Raw genomic sequence first — 24,975 nt, forward strand, 5'->3', positions numbered from 1 at the left:
TTCATTTCTAATATTTTGGGGCGGGTTGAGGGGGAAAGAGCATTAGTCCCACAAAAAACTAAATTTACGGGATGAGGAAGGGCTACGTTTTTGTACATTTAATGTGAAGTGGCATTGCATATTCTCTTTAAGAGTATGTATTTACTTCTACTCAGAAAAGGAAAGGTATTTTTCTTTATAATCTTCCACCTCATGCTATTCTAATAATTTTATTTAGTTATTTTTGGCTGCTCTGGGTCTTCTTTGCTGCATGTGGGCTTTCTCTAGTTGTGGCCAGTAGGAACTACTGTCTAATGGCAGTGCATGGAATTCCCATTGCAGATGGTTCTTTTGTTGTGGAGCACAGGCTCTAGGATCAGGGGCTTCGATAATCGTGGCTCTTGGACTCATTAGTTGTGACACCTGGGCTCTAGAACACAGGCCCAGTAGTTGTGGTTCATGGGCTTATTTGCCCCACAGCATGTGGAATCTTCACAGACCAGTGATCAAACCTGTATTCGCTGCATTGGTAGGTGGATTTTCAACCACTGGACCACTAAGGAAGTCCTCTACTTGCTATTCTAAATATGTAGTTTTATTTGTGGTTTGCAGCCCTGAGCACTGGTAACATGGCAGAAGCATGGTTAAGGAAAAGGAACAGTCATCTCTTGGTTGAGGAGTGAGTTGAATCCCCTTGTAGCATGTCCTTCTCTTGTTTGGCCCATTTTCTCTTGCCATCCTTCCTGCCTAGTCTTCTGTTAGTCTTCTAATTTGTCTACCATTGACCTGTCGAGAGAGAAAAGCATCAAGTTAGAAATTGCTATATATAAATGTTCTAAACCAATACATTGTGTACCTTACACAGTGTTACATATCAATCATATCTCAATATGAAGAAATACATAAATTCAATGAAAATAACTAGCTATTTCCTTCTGTATAAAAGAAAGATATCAAAAGTGTGAACAGACACGACCTCCTCAGATCAACTGAGTAATTGTTTAAAAATGCAGATCCCCACTCTCTCTATAGATCTGATTGTGGGTCTTATGGAATGAGGGTCAAAGTTTTGTGTATTTAATCAAAACCCTAGGCATTTATCTTATACTCTCAGTCTAAGACTCAGCTGCCCTTGACTAATGATGCATAAATTTCAAGTGGAAAAATTAACTAAATGAGAATCTCAAATGCTTATTCTTCTTTTGTAGATCTTCTAACTTAACAGTTAAAACAAAAAGCCCACTTAAAAAGTCTGATAACCACAGAGAAGAACTGTGATGGGCATCAATTACATTATTTGACCATAACTATTATAAAAGGACAAAGTATATTTTAAAAAATTATTCAAAAAATTATTCTTTGAAAGCCAGTCATTTAAGAACTATTGTTTTTGCTTTTCCTTTGTTTTCAATGTTTGCATCTTTTTTTGTGTGAACTTTTGCACTTCTCTCTCTTTCTTTCCACCCTTACCCTCTCTGTTTCCACTCTCCCTCTCTTCCCTTCCTCCTGTCTCCCTTCTTCTTCTCCAAAACTCCTTTCCAGCTCCTCTTTCCTTGGCAAGCCACCCATTGTGATCACATCTTTAGCACTTAGGAGCATGATGTCAATGAGAGAATGACCGTTGCAGTCGCATCTTGCTCTGATACTTACTAGCTGTGTGATATTAACACTTCTCATTTCTTGTTGCCTCAACACTGAAAGTACTTTATAGTGCTGTTTTGTGAGATTAGAATGAGACTCCCGCGTGTGAAGTGCTCAGCAGAAATCCTGTCAGTCATCACTTGATGGCTGGTTTTCGTGGTTTTGAGTTATAATGGCCACACAGGAAAGGATGTGTTAAAGAGAAAAGTTGAGTCCTTAAGTTAGAGGACCTTAAATATTGTGATAGTTGTTAGATTCTGGAGATGTTGTTCACAGTCTTGTAGGAAAAGTGCAGCAGTGTAAGATGAGGATTCAGAGGAGCCACTAAAGAGAGAACGATCAATATTTCCACACACAGGGTCAATTACCTTGCTATTAAATATATATAGAGAGAGGGAGGAAATTGAAACAGTTCATTGCACTTATTTCTCTCAGTTTAAAATGGTACTCATATCATGTCCTGACTCAGTGGGTCTTTGCATGCAACTGAAAAAGCTGTCATTTCCTTGATATACTCACTTCCATCTGATTGAGTACCCCCATAATAAATACAGAAATATGTATTGACTACTATTGTAAATGCCTCCTGTTAGAGTTTTTCAGTATACAACTTGTACAACCATCCAAGGCAGCTTTATAACCTTAAACAGTATTTATGTCACACTGGCTTCATTATTTGGTTTGGCAAATAACGTAGTTGGGTAATTTTTCTAATACAAACAATCATGATGATCCTGAGCTCATAATCTTGTCACCATTGTAGTCCTGGGGTAGAGGTTATGTTGTGGTTAGCTAAATGAGATTGTTATCATTGTCTGTAGTTGGACTGAGATGTTGATTGCGGTGACCATGACCTCTAGGCAGTCCGAGGAATTCTGAATAGGTCACCTAATAAATGATTCCCTCTCAAAGGACTGTTAAGAAGTACAGGGGCATAATATTTAGAAAGCATATAACTTACAACGTTCTTCCATTATATATTATTTGGTCTCAGACATTTCAAATATGTAATTGTAGATTCATTGAAAATAACCTAACACATGTCAATAAAAACAAATCAGAATTTAATCACATTTTTGCTTCCTTCTCACTTGTGTTTAATGTCTACAGTTGACACTCCAGACCCTTATGTGGAACTTTTCATCTCTTCAACCCCCGACAGCAGGAAGAGAACAAGACACTTCAATAATGACATAAACCCTGTGTGGAATGAGACCTTTGAATTTATTTTGGATCCTAATCAGGAAAATGTTTTGGAGGTAAGTGAGTCATTGGGGGATAGTGGGTCAGTGGGGGTCAAGTGAGTCATTGGGGGGGGGGCGGTTATCTTCAAGTTGAGCTTGAAAGCATCAAATTTTTCCTCTCACTGCCTTCATCCTTCTCGGTTATACAGCTGTGCAGTATATGGTAGATGAGCTTCTAGCTGCTACACATCAAGCTATGTGAGCGTCCAAATGCAGAAGTTAGGTGGGGCTAGAGTCTTTAATCGGAGAAGGCAATGGCACCCCACTCCAGTACTCTTGCCTGGAGGATCCCATGGATGGAGGAGCCTGGTAGGCTGTAGTCCATGGGGTCGCTGAGAGTCGGACACGACTGAGCGACTTCCTTTTCACTTTTCACTTTCATGCATTGGAGAAGGAGATGGCAACCCACTCCAGTGTTCTTGCCTGGAGAATCCGAGGGACGGGGGAGCCTGGTGGGCTTTCGTCTATGGGGTTGCACAGACTCGGACACGACTGGGGCGACTTAGCAGCAGCAGCAGCAGAGTCTTTAATCCTCACCATGTACTTTGCTACAGTCCATGGGGTCACAGGAGTCAGACGTGATTTACTGACTAAACCATGCCAATCAATTGCACTTTGGAGAAAACATTCTTTCTGTTTTAAAAGGGAGGATAGGAGTACAAAAGATAAAATATTGCCAATTGATTAGGATGTCAAAATAAGTTAACTTTATTAGCTTAAATTTGAAATACTTAGCTTTAAAATAAGTTCACATAGATCTTTTTCAACCGTTGCATGAGTTTTCTACATTAACTTCTTTCTCATATTCCAAAATAGCATTTCCTCTGAGAGGAGAGAAATTTCATTTTTCGAAATGTGATAATGAACAGGTCAATCACAAAAGTGAAAACATGAATGATTATGTTAGAAACTCAGAAAAGACAAAGTATTATTACTAGTAGAATATTTAGGATTTCAAATGACTATTAAATATTACTTGAAATTTTTCATTTTTTTAAAGTGTGGTGGAGATTTTAGATATAATTTCCAAAGATCCCGGAAAAATTTGATACCTGTGCTCTATTTTTAACTCTCTACAGATCACTTTAATGGACGCCAATTATGTTATGGATGAAACTCTTGGGACGACAACGTTTCCCATATCTTCTATGAAAGTGGGAGAGAAGAAACAGGTTCCTTTTATTTTCAATCAAGTAAGCAACACAACAGAATTATTTTTCAACCTTATATCAGATAAAGTCTAGTTAATCTGGAAAGTTGGAGTTTAATGTTTGGAAATCCTTCCCTTCCTTCCTTTCTTTTTTCTTAGGTGTGCTGCATTTCTGAGATTTCAATAATTTTTTTAAGAATAATAAAACTCTAGAACAATTATTTACACTGAGCAAACATTAGATTCTTTTTACAGGAAACTAGCATTTTACAATGAGAAATGTAAGCAACTGGTAGACCAGGATTCAGAAAATGTCAGTGCATTAATTTATTCTTGTTGGGTACAGCTCAGTGTTTTTGTCTCTTCAAATGATTTTCCAAATCTCTCTCCTCTCACCTAAATGTACATATCTCTTAATCTTACCTCCTTTCCTAACAGTTACCATCCTGAATTATCTTTTTCTTCATGAACCTCCATGATAATTACATGTTGTTCATTGGGACTGAATCTTTTAACTTCTTCAAACTAACATCCTGTAGGCCAGGAATTTAGAATAGTGGTCATGCATGCCTAAGAACTGACTTAAGCCCTGAGGACTACCTGATCAGTTCTTGTAGTCAGAGGAACCCTGGTGCCTTATGAACGCTGCACACACTCCCCACTGATTCCTTTAGCTGCTCCAGGAAGCATGTCTTCTATATGTTTTCTGTCCAGTGCCAAGAGATACACTGGTCACATTTTAAAGTTATTTCATTCATTCCTCTTTCAAGTGTTTACTGGAGTCTACCCATCATTGTATTGTGTTCAAGGCATCTAAAGAAGAATAAGATATAGGAAGCTTTTCCCTCAATTATCTTCATCTGGGGCAGAGGTGAGGTAGAGGTTGGGAAAGCAAATGGGTATAGGGAGATATATGGGATGAAAAGAAACCACCACACAGCAAGATTAAGTATCAGTGAGGTATATACAGAATGCAGTGGGAAGACAGAATAAAGAGTGTGTTATGAGAGGAGGCCAGGTGTGGATCCGTATCAGTGGGTGATTTTGAGCAGGTCCAACAGTGAACATAGCTGTTAACACTTTGTCATTTGAAGCCAGATTGTTTGGTGTTTAAATCCCACCTTTGTTTCTTACCACCTGTTTCATCCTGGCAAAATCACTTAGCTTCTCTGAATCTCGATTTACTCACCTGTGAAGTGGAGATCCCTCAAGGAGGAAATGGCAACCCACTCCAGTATTCTTGCCTGGAAAATTCGATGCTCAGAGAAGCATGGTGGGCTACAGTCCATGGGGTCTCAAGAGTTGGACATGACTGAGTGACTGAGCACGCAAAGTGGAGATAATATCTCATAGGAGAATCGCTATGATTAAATGAGTTAATTCTATTTATATATATCTATATAATTTATATATAATATAGTAAATATATTGTAATGCATATTACATTTAAATATACTCTGATATAATTATTCAGTTCAGTTCAGTTCAGTTCAGTCGCTCAGTCGTGTCCGACTCTTTGCGAGCCCATGAATCACAGCAAGCCAGGCCTCCCTGTCCATCACCAACTCCTGGAGTTCACTCAAACTCATGTCCATCGAATCAAAGATGCCATCCAGCCATCTCATCCTCTGTTGTCCCCTTCTCCTCCTGCCCCCAATATCTCCCAGCATCAGACTCTTTTCCAATAAGTCAACTCTTCGCATGAGGTGGCCAAAGTATTGGAGTTTCAGCTTCAGCATCAGTCCTTCTAATGAACACCCAGGACTGATCTCCTTTAGAATGGACTGGTTGGATCTCCTTGCAGTCCAAGGGACTCTCAAGAGTCTTCTCCAACACCACAGTTCAAAAGCATCAATTCTTCCGTGCTCAGCTTTCTTCACAGTCCAACTCTCACATCCATACATGACTATTGGAAAGACCATAGCCTTGACTAGATGGACCTTAGTTGGCAAAGTAATGTCTCTGCTTTTAAATATGCTATCCAGGTTGGTCATAACTTTCCTTCCAAGGAGTAAGCATCTTTTAATTGGCTGCAATCACCATCTGCAGTGATTTTGGATCCCCGAAAAATAAAGTTTGACTCTGTTTCCCCTGTTTCCCCATCTATTTGCCATGAAGTGATGGGACCAGATGCCATGATCTTAGTTTTCTGAATGTTGAGCTTTGAGCCAACTTTTTTACTCTCCTCCTTCACTTTCATCAAGAGGCTTCTTAGTTCCTCTTCAGTTTCTGCCATAAGGATTGTGTCGTCTGCATATCTGAGGTTATTGAGATTTCTCCTGGAAATCTTGATTCCAGCTTGTGCTTCTTCCAGCCCAGCATTTCTCATGATGTACTCTGCATATAAGTTAAATAAGCAGGGTGACAATATACAGCCTTGACATACTCCTTTTCCTATTTGGAACCAGTCTGTTGTTCCATCTCCAGTTCTAACTGTTGCTTCCTGACCTGCATACGGGTTTCTCAAGAGACAGGTCAGATGGTCTGGTATTCCCATCTCTTTCAGAATTTTCCACAGTTTATTGTGATCCACACAGTCAAAGGCTTTGGCATAGTCAATAAAACAGAAATAGATATTTTTCTGGAACTCTCTTGCTTTTTCGATGATCCAGCGGATGTTGGCAATTTGATCTCTGGTTCCTCTGCCTTTTCTAAAACCAGCTTGAACATCTGGAAGTTCACTCTTCACATATTGCTGAAGCCTGGCTTGGAGAATTTTGAGCATTACTTATATTTATATAATTTTATATGAAATATGATTATATATTAGTTTATGCATTAAGTATATAGCATTACATTTAAAATGTGCTCAGTCATGTCCAACTCTTTGAGGCCCCATGGACTGTAGCCCGCCAGGCTCCTTTGCCCATGGAATTTTACAGGCAAGAATACTGGAGTGAGGTGCCATTTCCTACTCCAAGGGATCTGCCCAACCCAGGGATCGAACCCACATATAAAATATATATGAATAATTGATTATAGAAATATATATAATACTCACATAGATTAGCCATCCATACATATAGTATTTAGTGCCTCATACATGTGTGTGTGCCTATTAAGCAGTATATAAATGTTTGTAAAGAGCTGAATTTCAGTAGGCAGAGAAGCAGTTATGAGCATTCTAGTTCCTAGTAGAAACTGCAAAGGCATGGAGTCTTGAAAAAAGAAAGCAAGCTGAGGCATGACAAGTTACACAGCTTGGCAAGTACATGCTGGTAGGCACTGGGTAGAGAGTTAGAGGTAGTTAAAGGCTAACATTACCTGGGCATGTTACTAAGGTCAGTTCTCAACAGACCCTTGTTGAGGGCTTTGTAAGCACGATGGGCCTTTCCAAAATGGAACGTTTTTTTCTGCTCTTCAGTCTATGACTCAAAGATTGATTTTAAGAGAGGAAATTGTAGGAAAACATGCATTACCTCTCCTGTCATTTCCTATGCTCAGGTGTGTGGCTGCCGGGCTCTGAAAAAGACTTTCTGCATTCCTGAATTTTGAGTAGCTTATATAATTATTTTCTTTAACGTGCTTGAAAAAACAGTTGGCCAAGCAACTTTTTTTTCATTACACCATTCTCAAGAGTCCTTTGTAGTTTCAATCTGAATGAGAGTTCTTTTTTTTAATTAATTAATTTATTTCTTAAAATTTATTTCTTTATTTTTGGCAGCACTGGGTCTCCGTTGTTGCCAGCTAGCGTTTCTCTAGTTGCAGCGAGCAGGGGCTAGTCTCTAATTCTGATGTGCAGGCTTCTCATTGTCGGGGCTTCTCTTGTTGCTGAGCGCGGGCTCTAGGAGTGTGGGCTCTATGGCATGGCCTCAGTAGCTGTGGCTCATAGGCTTAGTTGCTCTGAGGCATATGGAATCTTCCCAGTCCAGGGCTGGAGCCTGCACCTGCTGCATTGGAAGCACTGAGTCTCAACCACTGGACCACCAGGGAAAGTCCCTCCATTAACTTATTTCTAGATACTTTTTAATTCATGAATTTCTATGCACTAGAAAGAATGTCATTTATCATTTGACTGTTTTTACCCAGAAGTTTCCAATGCTTCCCATTTACAGATATGGAGAATGATAATGTAATAATTAAAATCTAATGATAATGCAATAATGATATCTAATGGAAATGATAAAGTAATAATTAAAAAAATCTTTTTTAGGCATCTTTGAAGTATTTACGCAGCCATAGCTTATTTTTTAATATGAGAATCTGAGTCTTTACAGTGTACCTAAACTTTGTTTAATATCAGGAAAGCTATCAAAAATTTCATTTTCAAGGAACTAATAGTCTGTTTGGAGAAGGAGTAAACATTCATGGTAGGCTGATAAGTAATAGAATAAGCAGTCTCATGACACATCTATTCACTGATTGATTTGTTCAACACTGATTGTGTTCCAGGGAATATTCCAGGTGATGGGCAGACAGCAGAAGACATGGTGAATGATGGTTCCCAGGGAGCTTGCATGTTGAGGGGAAAAGTAAATAGGCACCAGCAAGCAAAAGGATAATCAACATGACATCAGCCAGTGATAAATACTCTGGGGAAAATAAAATAGAGGGGTGTGATAGAGAACAGTTGGTGGGCAGTGGAGTTTATATAGCCAAAAAAGGCCTTTCACAGGTATTATTGTTTTCTTTAAATTTTCTTATCAAAATTTCCAAGCATATGCAACGTTGAAATATTTTTACATTGAATAGCCATATAAATGCTACCTAGATTCTACAATTAACATTTTATGCTATTTGCTTTTCACATATTTTTCTATCTGGTCCATCCATCAAACCATCTTGATACATACTTATGTATGTGTGTATATATATATATATATTGTGGCCATAATAAGGCTTGTGAGATCTTAGTTCCCTGACTGGGGATCAAATCCAGCCTCTCAGCATTGAAACTATGGTGTCCTAACCACTGAGAATCCAGGAAAGTCTCCATCATGATACATTTGAAAACAAACTGCAGGTCAAGAGGGATGGGACATATGTATACCTATTGCTGATTCGTGTTGATGTTTGGCAGAAACCAACACAGTTCTGTAAAGCAATTATCCTTCAATTAAAAAATAAATAAATTTCTAATTAAAAAATAAAACAGACTGCAGACAACAGCCTGTTTCATCCCTAAGCACACTTCAGCACATCAGTAACTAGAGTTCAGGATTTATGAATTGTAATTGCAAGTACCAAATAAATCATGTAGACAGTGTAGACAATGAGAATTATACGGAGGAATTATTCATCCATTTATACATTTTGCAAATAACAATGGAGCACCTACTGTGTGAACAGTCTTTAGGCACTACTTGTTCAGCAATACACAAACATACAGGAATCCTTCCCCTCCTGGAACTCATATTCTATTGGATTGGCCAAAAAGTTTGTTTAGGTTACTCCCATAACAGCATACAGAAAACCTGAATGAACTTTTTGCCTAACCCAATACCTAGTAAGATAAATAAGTAAAGGATACCTATGTTGGACAGAGAGCTAAATAAATCAAGGAAGGAGGAGAGGAAGTAGGCATATGTCTGTGAAGAGGGTTGCAAATGCAGTTCCAAAAATGTGACTAAGAACAGCATCTGTGATGCTATCTGAAGGCAGAAGGCGCTTTTGAGTGGGAAGGTCTTGAAGTAGAAGTTGGCCTGACTTGTTGAGAACAGCGAGAGGGAGAGCGTGGCTGGAGCACAAAGAGTCACAGGGAGGGTGGCCGGCTGGAAATGAGGATGGGCCTGTGGTCACAGTGGACCCTTGTGGGTCAGTGGTGGGGGCTTGCTCTTAAGGGCAGGATGCAGTTGGGTCACTGAAAGGTCAGAAGTCCATTCTGGTGGAGAGAAGAGCCCTGAGCCCTTGCTCACAGTTCCAGGACTAAAAAGGACAAGCATGTTCAGGAAATGGCGTCTAGACGAGTGCCGGTGGGAGTGTGGGGGTGGGCAGAGCATTCATGTGTAAAGGAAAAATAGGTACGTGGAGATCAAGCCTTAGCAGGGCTCAAATTCGAGATGCTGAAATTCGAGTATCATCTTACTGATATCAGTGAGTCATGGAAGGTTTTTGACCAGGTCATGGGGGAATTTAGAACAAACAGGATTTGGCTTTTCCTCAGAAGTATTACTAAGTCAAAAGTTGGTACGTAGAGATATAGAATGTTTGATATTGAAAACAGAAGGTTGATATAGCTTTAACAGACTAGCTCTGTTGAAAGTGGCAGGTATAGATATGAGGAATACAGGGTGACATGAGCAAACAATACGTGTGGCATTAGCTTTAATGTGTCAGGAAAAGGAGAATGAAATGATTGCTCAGTGACAGTGAGAATCAACTGAAGTTGGAAAGCAGGAAGTTTTTCAGCTTTTCCTGAGACTATGATTTATCATTCAATTCAATTTTAGAATGCTCTTTCTCTTTCGCTCTCTTTTTTTTTTTTTTTGAGGAGAAAACTAATTTGAACCCCACAGTTTTGTTTCCCAGCTAACGTTCATAAAATCTGGGTTAGGCTGTGCTTGTTGGAATCATAAGTTTGGAGAGAGTCAGAGTTGTCTTGCGAGCGAGACTGGTGAGACGTGCAGCTTTTCAGACCCTAGGCTTAGAGTCAGACAGACAGCTGTCTGGGTTGGAATCATGATTTGGCTCCTTATTCACTGTGTGATGTCGGATGAATTTTTTTTTTTTCTTTTAGCCGTGCATTTCTATTTGTGAAGCAGAGTTATATGTAGTACCTACCTCTAAAGGTTGTGGTTATGGTTAAATGAGTTAATAGATGGAAAGTTTTAGAGCAGTGCCTGGCTCACTAAGCACCAAATAAATATTAAATATTCTCATTATAATTATACTGGCTGGATTGAAGTATGAACCTGACTTAACTATTAACACTTGCTGATTTGAACTTACTGACCGAAATGAACTTCTTTATATACAGGTAGAGACTGTACCTGATTTAGTGATCATTGTTTCAACCCAGTTCAGAATCAAAAATGCTCTAATCACCCATTCAGTTCAGTTCAGTTCAGTTCAGTCGCTCAGTCGTGTCCGACTCTTTGCGACCCCATGAATCACAGCACGCCAGGCCTCCCTGTCCATCACATCTCCCGGAGTTAACTCAGACTCACGTCCATCGAGTCGGTGATGCCATCCAGCCATCTCATCCTCTGTCGTCCCCTTTCCCTCCTGCCCCCAATCCCTCCCAGCATCAGAGTCTTTTCCAATGAGTCAACTCTTCACATGACGTGGCCAAAGTACTGGAGTTTCAGCTTTAGCATCATTCCTTCCAAAGAAATCCCAGGGCTGATCTCCTTCAGAATGGGTTGTATATCAAGTGTGACGTTTGTTGCAGTATCTCATTTTTAAGTGGAAAGATACGGTTTCTTCTGAATTTAATATGTTTTGTGTAAGCAAAATCACCCACTTCAATAAAATCATGAACATGCTAAGGTTTTGAAGTTAGATGGGTAAAAATTACACTTTTTTTTTATTCTCTAGATGAATCTTTATCTTGGCCAATACTCTGAGGAAGGTAGTCTTGGATTTCCCACTGTATGGTGTTTCAATTGGACATATTTATTTAGAAGTTAGTGTTATTGTTTTAAAATAGCCATATCTCATGTTTTCTGTGGTATCTTAACTTTGACTGAATGTTTTCTTTGGTTATTGTGCATTCCTGATTGTGACTTGAAAATGAATGAGAGAGTCCTATAGAAAAGATAGTGGCAAAATTAAGAAAAGGTAGTTTTGATGGTGAGTTAGTATCAGAATGATTGCATTGGAAAACTATGTATTGATGTGTGAAGGCAAAGACTACGATTTAGCACAGTGAATGAGACAGAGCAGACTTTGGAGGGAAAGCAAGAGATATATATAATTTTGTGAGAAATTTGGGAGATCTTCAGCTAAGATGTGAATGCCATTGTATTAACACAGGGCAGAGTTCAGACATAGGTCAAACAATTCCTGACTTTATGAGAGAATGCATTTGTATTTTGGCGTACTAGCAATGAAAACTTAAGTGAATCTATTTTGATACTTCTACAATTTATAACTTTTAAACTTCGAGGCACCTGAGCATGCCCTTGCATCCTTGGGATCCTCTTCTGGACCGAAGCTCCATCAAGGACTAGAACACTTTCAGTATGTTTAATGTTACTTATCTGACCTGACAGGCATCAGATACTTTCATTTTTGAATGAATGGATAAATAAATGTGGGAAATACAGGAAACCTGGAAAGTGCTCAGATGAGCATAATGAATGTAAATGAAGTTTAAAAAAGAGAAAAACTTAAGAGCATGAGAGATTCCCATTTGAAAAAGAGGTAGTATTTTGGTTTCATAGTAGTGCTATAAGAAGTCTGATTTATTGTATGATAGCTAATGGTTACACAGTTCTTTCTGAATTTCCAATCTCCATGTTAAAAAAAAGGGACTTTATGGAAAAACAGACTGTTGTCAAATGTAAACAGGAAAACTCTGTGATAAAGTGAAACATGGCTACAGAAATAATAGTGTATTTTTTTTGTCTTTCAAATCTTTTAAGACTGCCTGGGATATTTTGGGAGGTACAACTGCCCTGAATTCTTGGGTGATAGATTATATGATTCCTGGTAGTGAATGCAAATTTAATTTTATTAAGAAGCTGTATTTGTTAGCAAGACTTACTGTGGTGATCCTATGGCAATATATACAGACACCAAATAATTGTTATATACCTGACACTAAGATAATGGTATATGGAATTACATCTCAATTAAAAAATGTTAGTTTGCAGTGATATCAAAAAATCATATGTATTTTAAAAAGATGATTTTTAGCAGCGTATCATTCAATTTTAAACATGCAAAATTTATTTAGATGTGACTTGTATTGGTGAGATTATAATTTCCCCTCTGTACCTGGATTGCCTACTTTTTTACATCCACATCTGATTCCTTCTTCATAGGATGAAGTTACAGTTTATGTAAACATGATTCTTTGTAAAAATGACCCTTATTTGTTGATATAATTTTTTTTTTGTTATCTTGCATAGGTCAGGTAAATACAGATAAAGTAGAAAATATCATGTAATTCTCCTGAAAGATGTAATGATTATTGAGTCAATACGGTAATAAGCTGCTCTTTGTTTCTAACAAGGTGGGGAATGGGTAAATTGACTTAGGAAGGATCAGAATTCAAAACCAGTTTTATTGAAAGTAAAGTTTGTAAATACTGGAGTGTTATAGTAAGTGATAGTATGGCATATTTGAAGAGCTCTTTACTAATACAATAGATTTTCAAGTTAAAACTTATTTGACTGTGTGCATCTTTTGGAAATAATTCTAACGGACTTTCTTAATGCTGGGCACTATGCTGATTTTATTTGCTTTATTATTTCAAAATAACCCTCGGAAGTTTGCAAGAGAATTAGTGGGTTAGATACTTTAAAAATTATTTTTAAGTCTGAAATGGCTTTAGAAAAATAGTTTCTCGCCTATAGTTCCCCTACCCTGCCTTCCCCAACTGAACATCTTCCATTTTAAGCATAGAAAACTGTTTTACACTGTGAAATTCAAAGAAGAGATTGTTGTTTATCCCTAGAATATGCAGTGAGTATAGTCTGCTTTTTATATTAGTAATTCCTAGAAGAGGTGGACTTCTCCTCATTGTCCTGGCTAAGTGTATTTTGGGCTTGAGGAGCCCAGGGAGATTTGACCACCTTTCCTTTTAGTAGCCTTGATAATGCAAGCAACCTGGAAGAGGGTGATGTAGAACTGCTTCATGTGATGTGTGGGAAGGAGTTTTCAATAGTTGTTTAATGCCTCACAGGAAGTACATATTTTTGTGGCTCTTTTATCTGTAATGATACGTTCCAGGTGAAAGATGCAGAGAGATTGTGAATGTCCATCTTCATAGCATGTCTGAACATAGAGCATCAAGTAGGGGAATTTAAAATTTCCTCCAGGCTGTGGGTGGTCCTCTGGGGCAACACATGGAAGTAAGGACCTGAATCCATGTGACAAGAACCATGGCAGCACCTTCTATAATGCTCCAAATTTAAGAAAAATCATGTCTTCTCTTCTCTCCTCCTGCCTTCATTTGAAGAGTCTTATCAGTCTGTCTAGGATCACGAGTGTCTTAGCCAAGAAATGTTGCATTTGGTTGTAGAAGGGACATTCTCATGGAGAAAACAAATATGATGATAAACATAGCAGTTAATTTTCCTTTTATTATTGTTGGGACAATGCATTAGATATATTCAGGCGTCAGATGTTTTTAAATATAAAATATTTAGAGAGCTTCTGAGAGCAGTTGAGAAGCCAGCTTTTTTCCACTTTCTGTCATGAGGTGGCATATTGAAATAGAAAGCCCATTCCAACTTAGAATTTTTCCATGAGTTAGAAAACTCCATAGTGTAATCTTGTTCTTTTAATTTCCATTCTTTCTTGGGGCTTTTGCCCTTTGAAGATAAAAACAGTAAGTCTAGTCTCATTTTAATACCAGTTTTCATGTATTTTTTTTTTTTAAACAAGCAGACCGTGTTTTATCCACTTGTTTTTCTTACTGAATATCTGAAGAAGTAACCTCACTCAATGTAAAATGTTTTCCAAGCCCCTCTTTGGGAAAGACTCCATTTGAAATGTGGAAATGGAAATGTGCTGAAATGTGGTCTGAGCAGTGCTTTCCTTGATAGAATGCACAGCAATTACATAAATTGTTTAGAAGCCAATCACCTTTGTGACTTAAAACTGAACTATATAATTTATCTAGGCATGAATAATTCCATTTGTACTGGGATTCTTGGTTATTTTATCAACTTCAAAGTAATACTGAATATTCATAGAATTCCTTATGAGAACTGCTGTGTGGGTGGGACCAGCCTATGATTTTTCCCTCTAGTAGCAATGAAATATTTCTTGACAGGAAATGATACCTCATATGCTCCTCTTCCACACACACATGCACAGTAATTCAACAGATACTTATTGATTGTATGTTATATGCCAAACACCATGCAATGAACTTGTAATAGAGACCTACTTAAGACAGAGCTTACAATCTACAGGCAAATTTTTGTACAGATAATTTCCATGCCTTTTTCTTACTCATAAAATTCAGTACTGAGAACTACCCATGAGATTATTTTAACATTTGGAAAGCTCCATCTAGTTTGTTTTATTCCATCTCCTGAAACTAAAAAAAGAAAAAGTCAATAATCTGCAGCATTTTATGCAGGCTCAAAAAATATCCTCTTCCCAAGTTAAGAGGCATATCCTCAGTTCAGTTCAGTTCAGTTGCTGAGTTGTGTCCGACTTTTTGTGACCCCATGAATCACAGCATGCCAGGCCTCCCTGTCTATCACCAACTATCTGAGTTCACCCAGACTCACGTCCATCGAGTCAGTGATGCCATCAAGCCATCTCATCCTCTGTTGTCCCCTTCTCCTCCTGCCCCCAATCCTTCCCAGCATCAGAGTCTTTTCCAATGAGTCAACTCTTTGCATGATGTGGCCAAAGTACTGGAGTTTCAGCTTTAGTATCATTCCTTCCAAAGAAATCCCAGGGCTGATCTCCTTCAGAATGGACTGGTTGGATCTCCTTGCAGTCCAAGGGACTCTCAAGAGTCTTCTCCAACACCACAGTTCAAAAGCATCAATTTTTTGGTGCTCAGCCTTCTTCACAGTCCAACTCTCACAAGACCACTGGAAAAACCATAGCCTTGACTAGACGAACCTTTGTTGGCAAAGTAATGTCTCTGCTTTTGAATATGCTATCTAGGTTGGTCATAACTTTCCTTCCAAGGAGTAAGCGTCTTTTAATTTCATGGCTGCAGTCACCATTTGCAGTGATTTTAGAGTCCAAAAAAATAAAGTCTGACACTGTTTCCACTGTTTCCCCATCTATTTCCCATGAAGTGATAGGACCAGATGCCATAATCTTCGTTTTCTGAATGATGAGCTTTAAGCCAACTTTTTCACTCTCCACTTTCACCTTCATCAAGAGGCTTTTGAGTTCCTCTTCACTTTCTGCCATAAGGGTGGTGTTATCTGCATATCTGAGGTTATTGATATTTCTCCCGGAAATCTTGATTCCAGCTTGTGCTTCTTCCAGCCCAGCGTTTCTCATGATGTACTCTGCATGTAAGTTAAATAAGCAGGGTGACAATATACAGCCTTGACGTACTCCTTTTCCTATTTGGAACCAGTCTGTTGTTCCATGTCCAGTTCTAACTGTTGCTTCCTGACCTGCATACAAATTTCTCAGGAGGCAAATCAGGTGGTCTGGTATACCCATCTCTTTCAGAATTTTCCACAGTTTATTGGGATCCACACACTCAAAGGCTTTGGCATAGTCAATAAAACAGAAATAGATGTTTTTCTGGAACTCTCTTGCTTTTACCATGAACCAGCAGACGTTGGCAATTTGATCTCTGGTTCCTCTGCCTTTTCTAAAACCAGCTTGAACATCTGGAAGTTCACGGTCACATATTGCTGAAGCCTGGCTTGGAGAATTTTGAGCATTACTTTACTAGTGTGTGAGATGAGTGCAATTGTGCAGTAGTTTGAGCATTCTTTGGCATTGCCTTTCTTTGGGATTGGAATGAAAACTGACCTTTTCCAGTCCTGTGGCCACTGCTGAGTTTTCCAAATTTGCTGGCACATGGAGTGCAGCACTTTCACAGCATCATCCTTCGGGATTTGAAACAGCTCAACTGGAATTCCATCACCTGCACTAGCTTTGTTCGTAGTGATGCTTTCTAAGGCCCACTTGATTTCACATTCCAGGATGTCTGGCTCTAGGTCAGTGATCACACCATCGTGATTATCTGGGTCGTGAAGATCTTTTTTGTACAGTTCTTCTGTGTATTCTTGCCATCTCTTCTTACTATCTTCTGCTTCTGTTAGGTCCATACCATTTCTGTCCTTTACCGAGCCCATCTTTGCATGAAATGTTCCCTTGGTATCTCTAATTTTCTTGAAGAGATCTCTAGTCTTTCCCATTCTGTTGTTTTCCTCGATTTCTTTGCATTGATTGCTGAAGAAGGCTTTATTATCTCTCCTTGCTATTCTTTGGAACTCTGCATTCAGATGCTTATATCTTTTCTTTTCTCCTTTGCTTTTCGCTTCTCTTCTTTTCACAACTATTTGTAAGGCCTCCTCAGACAGCCATTTTGATTTTTTGCATTTCTTTTCCATGGGGATGGTCTTGATCCCTGTCTCCTGTACAATGTCACGAACCTCATTCCATAGTTCATCAGGCACTCTATCTATCAGATCTAGGCCCTTAAATCTATTTCTCACTTCCACTGTATAATCATAAGGGATTTGATTTAGGTCATACCTGAATGGTCCAGTGGTTTTCCCTACTTTCTTCAATTTCAGTCTGAATTTGGCAATAAGGAGTTCATGGTCTGAGCCACAGTCAGCTCCTGGTATTGTTTTTGCTGACTGTATAGAGCTTCTCCATCTTTGGCTGCAAAGAATATAATCAATCTGATTACGGTGTTGACCATCTGGTGATGTCCATGTGTAGAGTCTTCTCTTGTGTTGTTGGAAGAGGGTGTTTGTTATGACCAGTGCATTTTCTTGGCAAAATTCTATTAGTCTTTGCCCTGCTTCATTCCGTAATCCAAGGCCATATTTGCCTGTTACTCCAAGTGTTTCTTGACTTCCTACTTTTGCATTCCAGTCCAGTTCTGTTCTATTTGAAGTTATTCAACACATTCATTCAAACTATTTTCTTAAGGTAACTGATGTAATAAAAATAATAGCACCATTTTACAATTGTGCAGCAAACTTTGAAACATTTTCTCATTTGCTTCTTGTAACAATCTAAAGTTACATCGTTTATCACTAATGGCAGGAATAACATTGAGAAGGTCTTTCTATACAATATATTTATAGTCTCTGGAAAGACATTTTCTAATACCCCTTTTCTCTGTGGATGTTAGTCATTCTTTTCTTCATTAAACCCATATCGGCCTGTTGGAAGGATTGAGTCCTCCCATACATTTGGTTGGTTCACACAGTATTGAAAAAATAAAACCTTGAGCCCCACATCCCACTTTCAGATGCTTCTTACACTGACCGCAGTTGGCTGCCCCTAGGTCTTGCTGTCCACCGTGGACAGGCGTTCTGCTTTTGGTTTACTACAGCGTACATTTGTCACAAATGCACAAATGTGACTTTTCATCCAGGTTTTCTTTAACTTTGGCCCCTGATTTTGAGGCCTGGGGATAGCCCCTAAATAATGGTACACATCTCTATAGTTTTAAATCTTAGGAAATTTTTATGATTTTTGAAAAATGATTTTTAAATGCACTGCTTTTTTTTGATGAAAGAGGATAACAACTCTATCAAGGCTATTCTTATGCTTGTTAAAATCACATATAAGACTTCTCTGGTGGTCCAGTGGTGAAGACCCTGCCCTTCCGCCATAGGGATGAGGGTTCATGCCCTACAGTGGGATGGATCCCTGTTCAGGGAACTGTGATCCCACATACCCCATGGCACAGCCAAAAAGTAAAAGGAAAAAATGGTTATAAAGTAGGCTTATCTCATCAAAAAAATAGCAAAAAATTATTTGTTGAAATATACCTGTAATTCATGATCTTAATAGAGCTATGGTACTTTTATTTTTAATATAGTTTTAGGTTAAAAGTCCTCTGTCACTCAAAAATTATTTTGACTTTGTTTGCATTATAAATAACACACATCCATTTTATGACCTAACTGACTAATTTATCTGTTCCAGGTCACTGAAATGATTCTGGAAATGTCTCTTGAAGTTTGGTAAGTGCATTTATTTCATTGGATGGAAAATATTGTGAGCCACAGATTTTAATTGTTAAAACATAATGCTTTTAATATACGAAGTAATTCTGACAGCTTTGAGTATCAAAAATGTGCACTAAATGTAGTTCACTTTTCTTTAGCTCTCTCCTAATAGCTACAGCAGTAAAACAAAACAAAACAAAACTAATATTCTTTGCTTAAGTTTCCAGTGATTTGGTGGTTAAATCATAATTGTCAGAAGAAGAGCCTTTAGAAAGGGCCCTCCATCAAGTTAAATATATATTCCCATAGAAATAAATACAACTATGGAAGCTGATTTTTCCTGGTTGATTCAGATGGATATTAAAAAACATGAAAGTGATCATACACAGAAAACTGTAAGAGGAAACACTGAAAATTGAGACTGCCTTTGTTCATAATGATCAGCCGGAAAACAAATGATTAAGTTCCACGATGTGTGTTTTGCTTTCAAAGTGGCCTCCAGTAATGAATGTTGGAAATTGAATTTACTTATTTTCAAATGGTGAGCCTTAGGGGAGTCAGGGCTGCCTTGAGAATAAATTCGTCTCTGATCTAAGACTGAGGTCAATAGATGCTGCCTTCCTCAAGCTCTCTGCATCTCTTTGAAGTGGGTTTTTACCAAAGTTACTAATACACACTTTATTTACATGAACACCACAGAATCAGTGTAACATTTTATATCTTATAATTTGCTAAATGAATGAGGATACATTGACACTGGGTTTATATATTTTTCATATTTTGATCCCTGGATAATGTTGATTCAACTTAGAAAATTATTACATAAGTTACTGTTGCCCTTCAGTATATATCAGGATATATCAAAGGACAGTCCAGCTTTTTTACTTCTGTTATTTTGCATTACATCGATTCTCGCTTATAAGTGATATATTTTGGCATGAGATTAGAAATATTTTTGTTACTTGACTATGAAAGTAATGCTATTCATTTTAATGGGAAATGATCTCCATTGGTGTAATTAGGACACTATCTTGCCTGGAAAATCCCATGGACGGAGAAGCCTGGTGGGCTGCAGTCCATGGGGTCGCTAAGAGTCGGACACGACTGAGCAACTTCACTTTCACTTTTCACTTTCATGCATTGGAGAAGGAAATGGCAACCCACTCCAGTGTTCTTGTCTGGAGAATCCCAGGGACGGGGGAGCCTGGTGGGCTGCCGTCTCTGGGGTCGCACAGAGTCAGACACGACTGAAGCGACTTAGCAGCAGCAGCAGCAGCTTTAGCAAAGCAGAATTATCAAAAATAATGTAGGAAAAAAACTGCAGCTAAATAGTATACATAGGTCTAGAAGCAATTTACTATATATCTACAGTAAACTTTAATCAAACTCTAGTTTTACGTGTTAATTTGTCTTGATTCTAAAATGAAATGCTCTTTAAAGAAAAATTCAATTTTTATGGAAAGTCTTCAATTAAATAAAAAATAAAATCAGGAAATAAATTAATTAGAGAGCTTAAAGATGGTACAGAAGATATGAACCATACTTCTGTTACTATATTTGCCAAATTACTCAGAACGTTTTGAATTTTCTTTTACATATTTTCATACTGATATCTTTTAAACATCTATGTTCATTGCTTTATTTGTAGATCTTTTAAAAATCATGCTTCTTGTGCTTGATGTAAGATAATGATCAGTATAGTTTATTACAAAGAACATGAGTTGTATAATGAGAAGTCCTGGATTTAAGTATCTGCTTGCTAATTTTGGTAATGGTTGAAATATTTCTAATCACTTTTTTATTTGCTGCTACTCAATCCTCAAAAAAAGTTCAATGGAAAAAGTGATTTGCAGAATACACCTGGTTGATAGCATTTACACAAAATATTAAAAACCTATAAAATGACTCTATATTATTTAGACCTAAATGCATAATGTAAAATTATAAATAAGTACATCAGAAAAATAAAGAGCAAGTTTAAGGTAGTGGTTACCTGTGAGGAACAGAAGAGGAGATAAAACTGAGGGGTGTCCCTTGGATGTCGCTGTGATAAGATCCAGTAGCATCGTTTTATAGTTTCATTTCAGATCCCCTCCTAGGAAATGGCTGAGGGAAGAAGTGAGAATATATCAGTGTAGTTATGGGGGCTTGTGGGAACTGGATGATGTATAACAAGGCTATAGACTTGAGGACATTAGTTTATTATCTCTGTTTTATATGCAGTTCATCCCCAGACCTCCGATTTAGTATGGCTCTGTGTGACCAGGAGAAAGCTTTCAGACAACAGAGAAAGGAAAACATTAAGGAAAACATGAAGAAACTGCTGGGTCCAAAGAATAGTGAAGGCTTGCATTCTACACGTGATGTGAGTTGGAAATTTTTCAAAATGTTTTTGCAATTTAATAACGATTTTGTTTGTGCTTTCTCTCAAATTCCTCTCAAATGTGAAGATATTGAGACTGAGTATTATTTCTTTATCTTTCTAAGGTAAGGTGAGTGTTTCATAAATGGAGACTCTTTGAGGAAGATCATCACAAGGACTGCCCATATTTCATAGTATTTATCAGATGTAATTTTTAAAGAGGCATAGGCATACTGATGCACAAACAAGATGCTCATTTCGTTTGTAGGAAAAGTTTAATCTGTAAACGGATCATTGAATTCATTTTAATACAAACTAAGATTAAATAATTGTGGAAATTATCTTTACTGAACCAGAACAAAATGTTATAAATCTTAATGACAACAATAAACAAAATTTTTTTTCTTAAAAGACGTGAATAGGGGAGATAAAAGGAAATGTTTCAAATTATTACTATTTCATAGCAAGGAGTGAAAAGATATCCAAAGTTGACCAGGTAGTTAAAACAATGATCTCCACATGTGAATATTTTTCATGATTCTAATTATAGAGAGATGTTAAAATTTAAAAAGTTTGTCAACGAATATTGAAAGTACAATCCTTCAATTGTACTTTAACTCCTTTTTCTTCCCTTAAATTCCAGCAAAGTAAATGCCATTTATTTTATTCAGTAACATATATATAATCCAGTTTTTGTCTGCTTATCTACTTATCCCTTCTCTGATTTATGTATGTAAGTATGTATGTATGTATGTATGTATCTACGTGCCTACCTACCTATCTACCTATTCATCCGTCCATCCACCCATCCATCCATCTATTGGTCTATTCTTCTTTATGAAATCTAAAAATAAATTCCTGCCATGGTTAATAATTCTGTATTATATATTTTAAAGTTGCTAAGGGTAGATATTAAAAGTTTTTATCACAAGAAAAAATTTTTTAACTATGTATAGGGATGAATATTAGCTAGACTTATTGTGGTGATAATTTCACAATATATACAAATAACAAATCATTATGTTGTACACCTAAAGCAGTTATAAAATATATCAATCATACCTCAATGAAACAACATTAAAAAAAGTGCTGTAGTGATGCTCATCAAATGATGATAATGGAATTTCTTCTTAATGGCATATCAGGTAATAGTTTTTACTTATTGCTTTGAGCTTTTCTGTTCATTGAATATTTTAGATGAATATAATTTACTTTTAGAAAGATATTAAATGCATAAAAGTGGAAGTCGCTCAGTTGTGTCTGACTCTTTGAGACCCCATGGACTGTATAGTCCATGGAATTCTCCAGGCCAGAACACTGGAGTGGGTAGCCTTTCCCTTCTCCAGCAGATCTTCCCAACCCAGGGATCGAACCCAGGTCTCCTGCATTGCAGGTGGATTCTTTACAAGCTGAAACACAAGGGAAGCCCAAGAATACTGGAGTGAGTAGCTTTTTCCTTCTCCAGGGGACCTTCCTGACCCAGGAATCGAACTGGGGTCTCCCGCATTGCAGGCGGATTCTTTACCAACTGAGCTATTAGGAAAGCCCCTATTAAATGCGTAAGCCAATATATATCTATAAGCATGCATATTTATCCCCATGCATGTACTCACAGACCAGGGATTCAAGATTATTGTAAATTAAGGACCAAATGCAATTGGAAATGAGAGAGAAATTCTGAGTAAGGGGACCAGATGTGTACCTGTTCCATATGTGATGACAGAGTATCTACCTGTGTTTCTAGGTGAATATCGGGGTCAAAAGCTGGTCTGCTGATGCTGAAATGGCTTTGCTATGATAGGAGCAAACTATAAGATAAGATGTTGCTGATGGGGAGTTTTTGCTAAAAGGAAGCTTGGAGGAGGAGCAAAACCTCCGTGGATATTTCTATTTAAGAAAAAATGAGAGACTTCTCTTCAGTCCTTCATCTTGTGGTTGTCTATTGTCTCAGTTAGCGTGACTTCCCTGGTGGCTCAGACGGTAAAGCATCTGCCTACAATGTGGGAGACCTGGGTTCGATCCCTGGGTTGGGCAGATTCCCTGGAGAAGGAAATGGCAACCCACTTCAACATTCTTGCTTGGGAAATCCCACAGATGGAGGAGCCTAGTAGGCTACAGTCTGTGGGGTTGCAAAGAGTCAGACACAACTGAGTGACTTCACTTTTTTCACTTTTCATTGTCTCAATTAATAAGTCCTTGAAGACACATCCTTGACTACATATTACTCAGGAGTTTCTGGTTTCCTGGGATGTCTTTATGATTTTGGTTTCTGCCTTTCTTCAGCAGTTCCATACCTTCTTTTTGTCCCCCGCCTTGTCCCACACTGTTGTATCTTTGGAGCAGAGAAATGATATTTCAAGTTAGTTTTCATTTCTGCCATTTGTCATTTGTTGAGACATTGTGCTAGGAAATGAAGGTGAACAAAGCTGAAATGGTTAATACCAAATAGTCACTTTCCTTGGTGAGGTTTACAGCCTCCCTGGGGAGAAAGACATTTAAGCAGAAAAAAAGTGATGGAAATGGGTCCCGCTGTTAATTCATGGCTCTCAGCTTCATTTGGGAGACCCTTTCTGGCTGTCTCAGTGCTTCCTCACCTTGCTGCTTTCCATTTATTTGCAAATGGAATGAGATTGTTTCTTATTCCCAGCTGCTTATCCACCCTCTGGCTCCCTCACAACGGATAGACTTGGCTGCTAATCTGGGAAATTAAAGTCATGAGATGATAAATCTTTCATTTCTTGCCAGAGGACTGACATATTCCATACCCCGGGCTTAGCCTTTGCCACTTCCATCTGAGTTCAGTAGAAGAAACCACACCTTTTCTTTCCAATTCAGTCACCTCACACCACAGATAGGGATCGCAAACCCCGATTAGGAATCCCAACATAGCGACTTTCCAGTCTTTGCAGGACCACTCCCCGCCTCTGTTGGCCTCGACCTCTCTGTGAACTTTCCCTATAAAAACATAAGCATGCTCTAAACTCTGATACATTTAGAAAAAAAAAAAAAAAAGAACCAGAAAAATCCCCTGGAATGGACATTCCCTTCTCTTTTCCGCTCTGCTTCTCTCCTTATCGTCACAAACTTTTTCACAGTTTCCTACACAATCTCATTCTACTTCCTTGCTTTCCTCAGGCGTCTGCCCTCATGACGCTACTGTAGCTGCTCCGCAAGGAACACATGCAAAAGGATCTTCTGGCTCTGTCTTAAACCTAACTCGATAGCTGCAAAGGACTCATGTTTTCTGCTATTTGAAACAATCACTCTCCTTCACTTACTATCTTCTCTCTTTTATAAAAATTAGTTTTTTGTCGGAGCATAGACACTTTACACTGCTGTGTTGGTTTTTACTGTACAGCAAAATGAATCAGCCATACATACACATCTATCCCCTCCCTGTGGGCTTCCTTCCCATTCAAGTCACAACAGTGCATTAAGAAGAGTTCCCTCTGCTATTTGGGCTTCCCTTGTGGCTCAGATGGTAAAGAATCTGCCTGCCATGCAGGAGACCCTGGTTCAGTAGGTTCTCATTAGTTACCTATTTTATACATAGTATCAATAGGGTCTGTGTCAATGCCAATCTCCCAAGTGTTCTCACCCTTTCTCCCCTTGGCATCAATATGTCTACTGTCTTCTCTTTATTCTCATCATGCCTATTTGGTTCCCTTTACCAGATCTTCTTTCTCTGCACATTATTTATGAGTTCTTCAAGACTCCGTGCCAAGCCCCTTTTGTCTTCATTCTGCGCTCTTAAGAATTTTCTCTCTCTTCCATGTGTCACCCAACACCTTTGGGCTAAGATGGTGTTTCTCAGTGACTGAGAACCTTCATGTTTCTCAGTGACTTAGAACCTCCCTTGTG

The 24,975-nt window shown here is 38.2% G+C and overlaps 1 protein-coding gene and 1 long non-coding RNA gene across 2 annotated transcripts in view; one reads left to right on the forward strand and one right to left on the reverse strand.

Moving 5' to 3' along the window:
* Positions 1-24,975, forward strand: part of PLA2G4A (phospholipase A2 group IVA) — a 173,010-nt gene that overhangs the window by 72,111 nt on the left and 75,924 nt on the right. Inside the window, exons 4-7 of the mRNA XM_055582969.1 lie at positions 2,731-2,879; positions 3,944-4,057; positions 18,730-18,767; positions 20,976-21,117. Coding sequence (XP_055438944.1) covers positions 2,731-2,879; positions 3,944-4,057; positions 18,730-18,767; positions 20,976-21,117 — 443 coding nt within the window. The remainder of the gene's footprint in view (positions 1-2,730; positions 2,880-3,943; positions 4,058-18,729; positions 18,768-20,975; positions 21,118-24,975) is intronic.
* On the reverse strand, positions 130-20,860 carry LOC129653376 (uncharacterized). Its single transcript, XR_008715088.1, has 3 exons — positions 20,746-20,860; positions 17,317-17,448; positions 130-765 (listed from the first exon to the last, which is right to left on the reverse strand). It is a non-coding gene; the product is annotated as an uncharacterized LOC129653376 (long non-coding RNA).

This window comes from Bubalus kerabau, chromosome 5 (assembly GCF_029407905.1).
Source record: "Bubalus kerabau isolate K-KA32 ecotype Philippines breed swamp buffalo chromosome 5, PCC_UOA_SB_1v2, whole genome shotgun sequence".
In the NCBI taxonomy this organism is placed as follows: domain Eukaryota; kingdom Metazoa; phylum Chordata; class Mammalia; order Artiodactyla; family Bovidae; genus Bubalus; species Bubalus kerabau.